Source organism: Schistocerca piceifrons, chromosome 5 (genome assembly GCF_021461385.2).
Source record: "Schistocerca piceifrons isolate TAMUIC-IGC-003096 chromosome 5, iqSchPice1.1, whole genome shotgun sequence".
NCBI lineage: Eukaryota > Metazoa > Arthropoda > Insecta > Orthoptera > Acrididae > Schistocerca > Schistocerca piceifrons.
The window spans coordinates 678,944,375-678,957,625 of NC_060142.1; the positions used below are offsets into that span (position 1 = coordinate 678,944,375).

The following is a 13,251-nucleotide window of genomic DNA, read 5'->3' on the forward strand; positions in this document are numbered from 1 at the left end:
AGTACAGTCAAAGACGACTCCAGCGTCAAAGACATTTTACACAGCACACAAGCTTCCACTTGTAATCAGTCTCTTTGATATTCTTCGACACATTTACTAATAGTAATCAATATGCTTTCACTCTCAAAAATATAAGTAAATTAACATATAATAAGGCAAATTATAATAAAACATTCTGACAAAAAATATAAGAAAACATTTACAATTTGGTATTGACAAATCCGGTAAAAAATAACACATCTCCCAGATCCATTACAAATGGATGGTCTGGAACATATATCAGTAATGTCTATTTGATCTTGCGATTGTGAAATGGGAATGGCCATCCGACAGACAGATATGAGGTGACACTGTCTTGTGCATTTAGTGCAACACACCCACCAGAATAGACAGTCACCTCTAGCATGCTTCTGAAAAACAGTCCAGGCGGGATGGATAAGCTGTCGCAATTGAGTGATGTGAGACCCTTTGTTTACACATGGAGGAATGTGCATGCTGTTGTTTGTGTATTGTCCCAGTGTCATCGCTGGCTGTCAGATTTTCAATGTTTCTGTACTCACTGTTTACTGTGGCAATGTATGTCCATGAATGTGAGTGCCAGCCCACCGGTCGTGGGACTTCATAGGACTGTGCTAAACACAACACCTTGTCTAAAGTTGTTTTTGTTGTTGTTGTTGTTGTTGTTGTGGTCTTCAGTCCTGAGACTGGTTTGATGCAGCTCTCCATGCTTCTCTATCCTGTGCAAGCCTCTTCATCTCCCAATACCTACTGCAACCTACATCCTTCTGAATCTGCTTAGTGTATTCATCTCTTGGTCTCCCTCTACGATTTTTACCCTCCACGCTGCCCTCCAATACTAAATTGCTATTCCCTTGATGCTTCAGAATATGCCATATCAACTGATCCCTTCTTTCTAGTCAAGTTGTGCCACAAACTCCTCTTCTCCCCAGTTCTGTTCAATACCTCCTCATTAGTTATGTGATCTACCCATCTAATCCTCAGCATTCTTCTGAAGCACCACATTTCAAGAACTTCTATTCTCTTCTCATGCAAACTATTTATCATCCATGTTTCACTTCCATACATGGCTACACTCCACACAAATACTTTCAGAAACGACTTCCTGACACTTAAATCTATACTAGATGTTAACAAATTTCTATTCTTCAGAAACGGTTTCCTTGCCATTGCCAGTCTACATTTTATATCTTCTCTACTTTGACCATCATCAGTTATTTTGCTCCCCAAATAGCAAAACTCCTTTACTACTTTAAGTGTCTCATTTCCTAATCTAATTCCCTCAGCATCACCCGATTTAATTCAACTACATTCCATTATCCTCTTTTTGCTTTTGTTGATGTTCATTTTTATATCCTACTTTCAAGACACTGTCTAAAGTAAGAAATTTAAAGCCTTCACCTGAAATTCTTTGTTGGGTGCCGATGATCATGTTTCTGATCGTGATCACTGCATAAGATTCTTTGGTGGTTGGCATGAAAACCTTGCACCGGTGTCTTAGCCCCTGGAGTTCAACTGCCCCAAATTCAGTGTGATTGACTCAGTTGCTTGCGACATTGATAAAACTCAGGGCAAGCAGAAATCAAATGGCAATGTCTTTGGTAGTGAGCACCTAATAAAGAGCAAAGTGCTTTGAAAGTCAGTTTATCAGTTTCTGTCAGAGGGGCCAGCTTGCACAGTAACCAGTAAGTTTTTGGTGGAATCCATGATAAGAAAAGAGATTTAACAGTATCATCATCTTTTACTTTAAATACTGTAAAGTGCTGCCTCAGCTGTTTTTCATATGGGTCCAGGTCTTCTGAATTGTTCTTGTATGACAGGAATGGAGAAGCATCAACAGTGTGCTGCAGCAGTACCCTAGTCAGAGATCCTCCATATGCTTTTGACTCTCCACTTGTTGAGCCATCAGCTGCTGCATAACAGTGACTAGATGGCCTTTCAACACACAAGTCCGCAGATCACCAAAAATTTCACTATCCTAAAGTATGAACAAAGTGCTGAAATGAATGTTTGTAAGTTTTTATATATGTAGAAAAAATATGTACAGATTTGAGTTAGTATTTCCTACCCACCACTTTTTACACATTAGAATAATAGAAATTCTTATACAGAATAGAATGAGTTGTCAGGAAAAAATTGTTTCAATTTGTTACCAGATTTTATATAACTGGGTAAGTAATCAAATTTTTGTTGCAGCATTGTGCACCCCTTTTTGTGCTAAAGACAACCCTAATGTGGAGTAATGAATGTCATTTTTCCTTCTGGTATTGTAATTTTGTGCCTAACTGTTCTTGTTGAACTGTTGTGGATTATTCATAACAAACTTCATGAGGGAATAAATATACTGTGAAGCAGTAGTCAGAATGCCCAACTCCATATACAGATGTCACAAGATGATCACGGATGAGCACCACATATTACTGTTACAGCACGTTTTTGCACAGTGAAGATTTACTTTCTAAAAGATGAGCTACCGCAGAATATTATTCCATGTGACATTGAATGAAAGTATTCAAAATATGCCAACTTACTCATTTCTCTCTTCCTAAGATATGCAATGTTTCTAAGCGCAAATGTGGCGAAACTAAGTTGTTTTAGGAGTTCCAAATTTTTTTTTAAATTTTTTTTTTCCAATTTAAATTCTTATCAATATGTACCCTCAAGAATTTTGAAGTTTCCACCCTATATGTTGTTTCCTCACCATGGGTTACACTTATTATTGGATTATCATTGGTGTGGTGCTTCTAGATGTGCAGAACTGAATATGTTTTGTCTTTCTAAAATTGTGGGTGAGACCATTCGCAGAAAACCAGTCAATGATACTTTTAATAACTTTGTTTACCTGTATGTAAGTTTGAATATAATAGAGGGAAACATTCCACGTGGGAAAAATATGTCTAAAAACAAAGATGATGTAACTTACCAAACAAAAGCGCTGGCATGTTGATAGACACGCAAACAAACACAAACATACACACAAAATTCAAGCTTTCGCAACCAACGGTTGCTTCTTCAGGAAAGAGGGAAGGAGAGGGAAAGACGAAAGGATGTGGGTTTTAAGGGAGAGAGTAAGGAGTCATTCCAATCCCGGGAGCGGAAGGACTTACCTTAGGGGGAAAAAAGGACAGGTATACACTCGCGCACACACACACACATATCCATCCACATATACACAGACACAGGCAGACATTTATAAAGGCCTTTGCTGTATTTGAAACAGTAAAAGAGTCTGGTGTAGAGTAGGGTTACATACAGAAACAGGGCCTTTCGATATTAGGCCTTTGGGAGTAAGTCCAAGGGACAAACAGGTTTCAAGAAACAGAATGTGGGACCTTAGTTTTGATAGTGCAAAAACATGTAAGAATGGATGTAATGTGTACTGGAGTTCATCATAGCATAATTTGGTATATAATTGTGTGTGTGTGTGTGTGTGTGTGTGTGTGTGTGTGTGTGTGTGTGTGCACACTCCTGCCGCTGCTTAGTGAGTATCCAAATTATCATTTTACTTTTACAGGAAATGTCAACAACTTTCTTTTTCGTCTTTGTCAGTTGTTAACTTGCGTTGGTATCCAAACTGTGAGCAGCACACACTGTATGCCACCATTGCATGTACTTCCTTGTGCCTTAATCAGCAGAAATTCAAAACTAACAGAAGGCTATACCAAAAATGTAAATAAAATCTAACGCTTTAGGCGACAAGAATCGATGTGAAGTTGGATTGCAAAGTTCACACCACACTCACATCATTTTTCTTCTCCGGATTTCTGGCTATGTCAATCTCCAAAAACTTCTTCTCCGAAGAATACTGCTGGTTAAGGGAATTTATCAGACTCTCTCTCTCTCTCTCTCTCTCTCTCTCTCTCTCTCTCTCTACTCATGAAATTAGTGGATACTCGCAGAATACTTTTAGTTTAGTCGTGGTTTATTTCAACTTCCACGAAGAACAAATTCACTATTTCTCATGTAAATATTCGAATGTTTGCAAGTCAACCGATTCGTCTGGCACTAGACTCGATTTAAACACATTTAAAATAGTGTTGGTTTAACAACCACATAATTTATGAACATGTCTTGCTTCTAGCAAGTCCAACATGTGAATTACTTAAAAATCTAATCTCATTTCTTCATTCGTCCTTAACAATAATCACAGTCACTAAAAGCACAGAATAATAAATAAACACACCTTGTTCGTCTCTACACATACGCTGAAACTCTATGGATTGTACATCAATTCTCAAAGCACTTCAAAAAGTTGTAAGTAAGGCAATCTCTTTACGAAAAAATGTCTTAATATGCACTTCTCTGCTGGCAGAGAGAGAGCACTGCAATGTATTTCTGTGTGATTTGAGAACCTAAGTGTCGGATCCCAAGCTTAATATAAGCTGAAATGTCTGTCTTTGTTTATTAAATTTTGTACAACTCTAATCTCAGTTGCTTTCTTTATTACACTGTCCCAGAAATGATTCACCTGCACCACATTGCTCGTATCTTCAAATTTCATTTCATGCTTACAGATGAAGCAATGTTTGATGGCAACTAATGTAGTTGGCTGTTTCATTTGGGTGTAATACTTGTGTTCTTTGCATCTTCTTTCAGCAATTCTTATAGTCTATCTAACATATGACATACCACATTTGCATGGTATGTGGTTTACAGCCGATTTTTGAAGCCCTAGATTGTCTTCCAAACAATGTAATAGACCTTTTAATTTTGTTGGAGAGATCAGTATAAATTGGAAACCACATTTCCAAAGTATTCTCCCAATCTTGATTTCATGATTGTCGGTATATTTTCTGCAGGATGCTGAACAGGTGCGGTGCCTTTCATTTCACCCAACAGGTGACTACATTCTGGTTGGAACAAACCATCCAGTTGTTCGTCTGTATGATGTCCACACATCACAGTGCTTTGTGTGTTCAGTGCCATCACATCAACATACTGGATCTGGCGTCACATCAATCAGGTTAGTTATGGGTTGATCATTTATTTAAATTTTCTTGGCTGGTCTTCTGTATTTTGCAATTTTAGATGCATCTGTGACATAGTGATGTGCCTGTAATGCGGAGATTGAGTACATATGAAAGAGATTGAATATGTTTGTAACATCTTGTCTTTTGGAGAAGGGACATTTTAGAGTTGGAGAACATGCAGTGAATAGGAGGAATTGCATCATGCATAGAGATTAGAAGATTTCAGACTGATGAAAAGATTAACTAATGGTAAATCCAGGAAGAAGCAATTGACGAAATGTAAAAATTGTTGCGTTTGATGACTCAGTGAGTGAGCCACATGTCTATTTCAGCATCAGTTCTGTGTAATTTTGTAGATGTATTAAGGTATGCCAATGTCAAGAGTCTCTCAAAAAAGAATGGCACTGCAGGTATTAGATACCGGCTAGTACCTCTCTCTATGTCATTTTCCATGAAAAGAAATTTACTACTTTGACCTCTAACTCTCCCTGATACCTCTACCTGCCCTCCCCCCTTTTTCATATTTGTCTATCTTTTATTTCAGAGCAAATGGATCCATTTCATCCTAGGGTTTGAGTGACCCACACTACCATTTTAACCTTCCCTTTCTCTCCTCCCTGGACTCGTATTCGGGAGGATGACGGTTCAATCCCGCATCCAGCCATCCTGATTTAGGTTTTCTGTGATTTTCCTAAATCGCTCCAGGTAAATTTCCACGGCTGACTTCCTTTCCCATCCTTTCCCATCCTTCCCTAATCCGATGAGACCGATGACCTAGCTGTCTGGTCTTCTTCCCAAAACAACCCAACAACCCCAACCTCTCTCCTCCCTGAAAAAAGATCTATTAGTTCCCAAAGTGCATATAGTGTATGTACTTTTATTTGTGTTTGCTGGCAGTACTGACATTTTCTCTTGGGCATAAGCACTAGCCAGCAATCAAGTCTCATGTATTATAGTTTTCATAAGAGAATTGTCCCTTATAAAGTAGTAGCAGTTAACACCTTGTTGTATGGAGCAAAATGTTGTACTCTGAGAAAGAAAGAACTGGGCAATTGAAAATATCAGAAATATGACAGAAAGTTGCCTAGAATAAAAACAAATGGAAAGAACTTTCTCAGTGCTCAGTGAAGATCAAATTGCAGTACAAACCTTATATTATAAACTTCAGGGAGGAGATCAGTGGACAGGCTGGGGACAAGATGGAGATATTAAAAGTAGGTTTATCATATATTAAACCTGAAAAGCCAGAAGAATAAATGAACGAGTAATTAAATCATGTTGGCTGGCGTGAAAAAACTGAGTTTGTACAAGGTCTGTTCAGAGTTAGAGGAGCAACGCTTCTGTGTTAAATTTTGGAAGAAACTCGAGAAAACCTGTACCACAGATGCACCAAATGATGCAGAAACTCTATGGCGATGAGTGTTCAAGCTGTACTTGGTGTTACAAATGCTGCACATGGTTTACAAATGGCTGGATGGAAGTTAAAGATGACCCTTGGTCAGGGTGCCTTTCCGTGTCTACCAATAATGCTCGTGTCAGGAACATTAGTGAAATACTGCTTGCCAATTGAAGACTGATTGTCCGAGAGATTGTGGAGGAATGTAACATTTCAGTTGGATTACGTCATGAAATCCTGACACAGCATCTCGGAATGCATCGTGTTGCCGCCAAGTTCATCCCATGACTCATGAGTTAAGACCAGGAAGACCTTCGCCTCACAGTCTGTGAAGAGTTTTTGGATCACGCAAATGAGAATGAGATGGTCCTTAAGAGAATCATGACTGGTGGTGAGACATGACTCTATGGTTATGATGTTGAGACTAAGGTTCACGGGTCCAGAAACATTCTCCAAGACCATAAAAAGCTCATCAGGTCAGGTCAAAAGTCAAAGCCATGCTGGTAGTTTTCTTTGGCTTTGATGGATTAGTCATCATGAATTTATGCCACAGGAACAAACTGTTAATCGATGGTACTATTGGGACGTGTTGTAACACCTGCGAGAAAATGTGAGAAGGAAATGGCCTGAAATGTGACGAGACAACTCGCGGGCCTTGCAACACAATAACGCACCCGCTCCAGCATCCCTATTGGTGCGTGACTATTGCACTAAAAACTAAATCTCTGTGTTGCCTCATCCTCCGTACTCTCCAGACCTGGCCCCGTCTGACATTTATTTAAATTCCATTGAAAAGATGAAGATTTGCAATGATAGATGAGACAAAAGAAAATTTGCAGACATCCAGCAAGAGGCGTACCAAGACTGCTTCCGGATGTGGAAATGGTGTTAGGAGTGGTGTATCAATTGTGGAGGAGAGTATTTTGATGGATACTATGCACAGTAAGTAAAAGGTAAGCATAGAAAAATTTTGTGGACAAAGTTTGGGAATTTTTGAACAGATCTTGTATATTATGTTGCCCCAGTGGTTCAGTGAATGTTAATTTATACTGAGAGTGAGCCAGTATCTTGAAGTGAAGGAGAGAAAAATGGAGACAGATTGAAAGTTAAGTGTATGTGCACTTTGATGGCATGGCTACATTACTCAAATTAAGAAAAAAAATACCATCCTGAAAAATGTGTCACATTGAATGAAAAAATTGTTGACCTAACAGTCTGGGAGTTTTAGAGTGGTATTTCATGTTTGCCCTTCCAGCTGGTAGTTTATATGACTATCTGGTACAGGAATGCAGCATGTTATTTAAAGTGCCCTAACTCAGGATTTTTGCCAAAAGTTAAAGAAATTTTCAGGAATTGTGAACAGTAGACCTGTATTCCATTTAAAAAATTCATGATTACATAAATGAAGCTTTAGTCCAGTCAACAAAGCAAAAATAGAGGAAATAATTTGTGCAGCCACAAATTTTTATACGATGATAAGAGGGAGTGCCATGAATAACATAATAAACTTCCTAGCTGGTGTGGAGGTGAGCATGGGGTGTGAGGAAGAATTTAAAGATAACTTTCACATGTTTTCTGGGAATAACTCAAGAATCATGGCCTCTAGCAAACACAAATCCCAATACAAAATTAAACTGCATTAAATTTCTTAGAAAATAAATCAAGTTCATTTTTTCTCGTGGACTAATTGTTTGAAGAATGCAGGGGATGGAAAAATTGCCAACGATTGACAATATGGTTTTAAGGGTATAAAATTATGTTTAATATTGGTTGAACTTAAAACTAACAGAGAAATGTACATTACTTATTATAAATAAACTTTCCATCTTGAGAGAGTATATTTCAAAAATCATCAGTTGAATTGTCATTGTTATAATGGTCATGCAGATTGAGTAACAGTGCATCATTCATATACGTACCACAGCCTGTGCCAAATACTACGGGGTACTTGTAGAGTGGGCTCCACTGAGTAAAGCCACTTACCATACGTCTACAATATATCTTGCAGGGCAGGTGTCAATAAATAGGCTGTAATGGGGCTGACCATGTTAAAGTCAAGAACTGTAATCTGTCATACTTTATTGCTTGTCCTCTGTTCAAACATCTGAAGTTCCATAACACCTAGCTGGCCTACTTCTGTCATTGAGAGAACCAGTTTAAGCCTCCAATCTTCTTCATATTGTGAGAGAGCGGATGCTGGAGTGATGCATTTGACACCCCCATGCTGTGATAAGTATCCCCGCTGTTGATAGCAGAGACATATATAGATTTTCCTGGTGTATTAAATGATTATATTCACATCAAGTCTGCAGCTGGATAATGGAATCATCTAGACACAATATTTCCGCAGTCTCTTCAGGTGAGAACGCTTTCTGCTAATCTTGTCTTTTGCGGGTGCCGTCATGGAATAGACACACTAAACCATACCCTGTATCATTTTAATTGGTTTCATCCTAGCATTAAGTTTCACAGTGGAGGTCAAATGGGGTAGAAAACTTCTGTATCTAAATGTAAGGCCAGTGGGACTATGGGACACAGTGTTTATCAGAAAATGATGCATGTGTGCCATACGAGTTGTCATCCACTGTGGCAATGTGAGGGGTCCTGTGAACATTGGAAAAGAGGAATCAGGTCTCAGACACAGAAAGCTTGACACTGGAGCTGGAACACCCTGTGCTCGTATTCAAGCAGAATGACTACACAGACAAACATATCCATCATGCCTTTGAGTTGGACCCCAGCCAGAACCAGCAGAAAATGCATGTAGGTCAGTGGCCTTCCTACCATATGCAAGTGGCGTGTCTTCAGAAATAGGACAGATTTTAAAATGAAATAGCATCAGAAATGTATTTCATCCATCAGCCAAGATTAGAGCATCCTGGTTTGCTAACCAGTGATGTAGGATTGAGGAAGTCTGACATTTACCAGATCCCTTGCCAGTGTGGGAAAATGTATATTAGCCAAACTATATGTACCTTTAACAAGACATGCATTGGGCACCGTTGTCATGCACGATGGTTGCAGTCTGATAAATTTGCAATGGCAGAGCACTCCCTTATTGAGGGACATAGAATATTATACGATAAGATACAAATGTTTCGAATCCATTGAAATTAGACTGACAGACAATATTATAAATAGTGACAAAGCTTATACATTAGGAAAGATTGGGAATCCTGGTGTATATGACACTAGCAAACCCAATAATGCTTTGCAGTTGCTAAACATGTATGTGAATTTGATACATGTCCTAATCTCATTCTGCCCCCTCTATGTCTGCTTCTGTAGCTGAGTGAACAGTGCGACTGACTGTCATGCAGGGAGGAACCACGTTCAGTCCCCGGCCAGATTGGAGATTTTATCTGCTCAGAGATTGGGTGTTGTTGTGTTGCCCTAATAATTATTTCATTCATCATCTAAGTGAAAGTCAACAGAGTGGGATAAAATAAAAATGACTTGCACTAGCAGCCAAACGACCCAAGACCAGTTCTCCTGGCGAAAAATTTCATGTGATCATTTCATTTCCCCTATCTCTGCGTCCATCTCCTACTCCTCGCTCTCCCCCTCTCTCTGTCCATCACCTTCTCCCCCTCTCCCTGTCCATCTCTGCCTCCCCTGCTCCTTCCATTTCCTACTTCCACCATGCTCTTAATTTCCTCTCACCTTACCCTCTCCATTTTGTCTTCCCTCTCCCTCTTCCATCTCCTCCTTCCCCCTCTCTCTGTCCATTTCCTCCTCCACCACCTCCTCTTTCCCCATCTCTCACACCTTGAACCTTGTTGATTGTTATTGCAAATGAAACCTTGATTGAGAATTGAAGTTGTGTAAAATAAATGGGTAAAGTCAGTGAGATTATTAATATATGGGGTATGAGAGAGATCTCTCTAGCAGATGGATCTGTGAGGATTGTAGCTTGAGTGACAGTATTTCACAAATTTTAATCTGCGAATGGGTAGGATTATAAAGTTTCAGAGAGTTCAAATTTCATAGTAGTATTCTAGCCAAAATCAGATAAGCCACAACTAAATCTTTCCTTTTTTCTGTTAATACTGGCTGCGAGAATGAAAATAAACAGCAAATTGTTGTGCATACAATTTATATTTAAAATTATCTGTACAGAGAAATAATATATATGAGAGAAACAATTTGTCTAATGGTTTAAATGTGATGCTATCATAGGTAAAACTAACTGTGAGAAAGTAAAAAGAACCACACATTTTCACAGCACAGCATTCTCCTCGCTGTCAGTTTTAACAGAAAACTTATACATTACTGTTTAAAAAATGAATAATGTCAGTCTGAATGTTTATAATGCGGAAAAATTTGAAGTAAATTGGTCAAGAACTTTTCGAGGTATTCACTAACTGTGTGTGTGTGTGTGTGTGTGTGTGTGTGTGTGTGTGTGAAGAGATGTAACACTCCTTTTATTTCACAAAAGGTTCCAGATATCAAAACGAGGTTTTCCGAAACTGATAGTTTACTGAGGGACACACAATGTTTTGTAGGGATAATGCTCTTGACTCCGGTATCAGCCTAGATATTGAAGCAAGTAGGGTTACTTTTCATAAGTGGATTCAGTAGCTCTTGGGAAGACAGTTAGACTGATCTAGCACTTGTTAATATCAATGTTGAAACCTTTGCAAAAGCATCAGAGAAAAGTACAAAAATTGGAAAGCAACATTGCCAGAGGCAGCTATTGCAGTGTAAACACTGCCAAGCAGAGCTCTCATGCCAGGCTCCATCGTTATACACAGCAATATGGTCCTATACTACTACGATAAAAACTCATCTTCTATATGATATAGATAGGGGGTCATGTATGATTTTTGTGTATGGAACTGCAGCATATGCTAACTTCTGGCACATCAGATGGAGATTAGGAGAATTATTTCAAATGTATGTATGTTCCATGGTTTTGTGGGAACTACTATAGTTTCATCAGGCAGTTTTCCATGTAAATCCTCCTTGTTGCTGCTTATTTTTCAAAGGCAGAACAGTAATGTTGGTTGTTCATACTTGATAATGGTAAACAGCCCTTTCACAGAAAAAAATAGCGATACTACTGAATTAACTTTCTTAGATAAGCAACTGATCTGTCTGTGCATGGAGATGACTGAATGCTTCTTGAAAGTAAAACACCTGCAGCCAGACAAATATATCTATAGATACTACTCAGAACTATAATTAGAAGGAATATGCTTTACATAACCTAAACATTTGATTCAGAATAACTGATGACATGACACCAACAAAAGAAAACTTTTCTTAATAAAACGTAGTTTTACGTTCAACTTACGCGTGTGCTTAAATTGTTTACCATCAACTGCAGGGCATAGTTGCAATCACCATACGAGAGATAGGTGAACAGATAAAAGTACATTGGATGATATGCCATTGTACGCTGTGGCTATTCAACGGCGTGTATCGCCTGGCATAGTGGGAGCTTCATGGATAGACTGTGTCTTTTAGTGCTCCCCATAGAAGGAAATCAGTAGGAATCAAATAGGGGACCTGACTGGCCAGCATACTGCAGCAGTTTGTCCTATCCAGTGTTCAGGAAACTTTTCAGTCAGTATTTGCTTTGCGACACAGGAAGAGTGGGCTGGGTAGCCGCTACGTTGGAACCACAAACACTATCTCTTGTCCTGTGATACCTCTTCAAGAACAACAGGTAGAATGTTCATGAGAAAGTGTGCATACATATTTCCATTTAACACCCCTGGGGTGCAGTAAGGTCCCACAATGAAATTTCATATAAGGCCACATCATACGTCTATGCTCCACAGTTGATTTAACATTATTGTGGTTTGTAAACATTGTTTCATCCATAAAGAATGCACATTGGAAAAGTACAGTGTCATCTCTCATGTGCTGCGGAGTAAACAGAAAATTCTGTATGACTTTCGAAATCACATCATTTGCATGCCTGATATAGTGACAAATGGCAAGGGGTGAAAGTTATGTTGATGCAAGGTGCGAATGACACTTGTCTGGCTGATCCACATTCCTTGACAGTAGGTCTTGTGCCACTGTGCAGACTGATAAGTGTTGTAGCCAGAACAGCTTCTTCATGTGCTGTCAGTTGCAGTCTTCTTCCTTGTTCTCTGCTTGATGTTGAAGCTACTACCTGTATGCATTAGTGACCTAATAACGTGTGCAGGTGCCTGACGCAATTGACAGTGACGATCAGGATAAATATCCCTGTACAGCCATACCATTTCAACTGCATTTATTTGACATTCACTGTGTAAAAGTAGCATGCATAACTTCTCCTCATTGGTGTACATATCTGCATGCAAGGAATGGTGAAGCAGAAATGACCTTCCAGTAGATGACATAGTTCTTGCTACTTCTGCCTTGCAGACAAGTAAACAGTTGAAATGCTTTATGTGACATGTAGCCTTGCATGAGTGTGTTTTCAGTGCAACAGATGATGCAGGTCAACTTGCCTTTTAATTTTAGGATCTTTTTCAGATTCTTTTGCAAAGCAAAACCTCAAAATTAATAAACATTGTGTCACTGAACTTGTCTTTTTCAAGCACTTTTGATGGTGTATAGAAAATATATCACTCTAAAAAATCATACTTGATTGGTGCAGGAGTTAAGATACTTTATCAAATAACAGAAGTATGTACTATAATCTGCCGAAAAACTCGGTTTGATGTTGGAACTATTAACGAAATGAAAGATGTGTTATGTCTTATGTTACTCACCCTGTATATTTATATATTATATATATTAAAAACATATGTAGCTATTGTGCATCCAGATGTTTATTACAGGTCAAGTAAAAATTTGATGGAAATTGTCCAAGAACTTTTTGAGATTTTTGCTGACAATGTTTCCCCTTGATGGTAGACAGATGGA

General features: G+C 38.7%; 1 protein-coding gene across 1 annotated transcript in view; it reads left to right on the top strand.

The window, feature by feature from the left end:
* The window catches only part of LOC124798338 (cleavage stimulation factor subunit 1), a 196,455-nt gene that overhangs the window by 119,729 nt on the left and 63,475 nt on the right, over positions 1 to 13,251 (top strand). Inside the window, exon 6 of the mRNA XM_047261693.1 lies at positions 4,818 to 4,981. Coding sequence (XP_047117649.1) covers positions 4,818 to 4,981 — 164 coding nt within the window. The remainder of the gene's footprint in view (positions 1 to 4,817; positions 4,982 to 13,251) is intronic.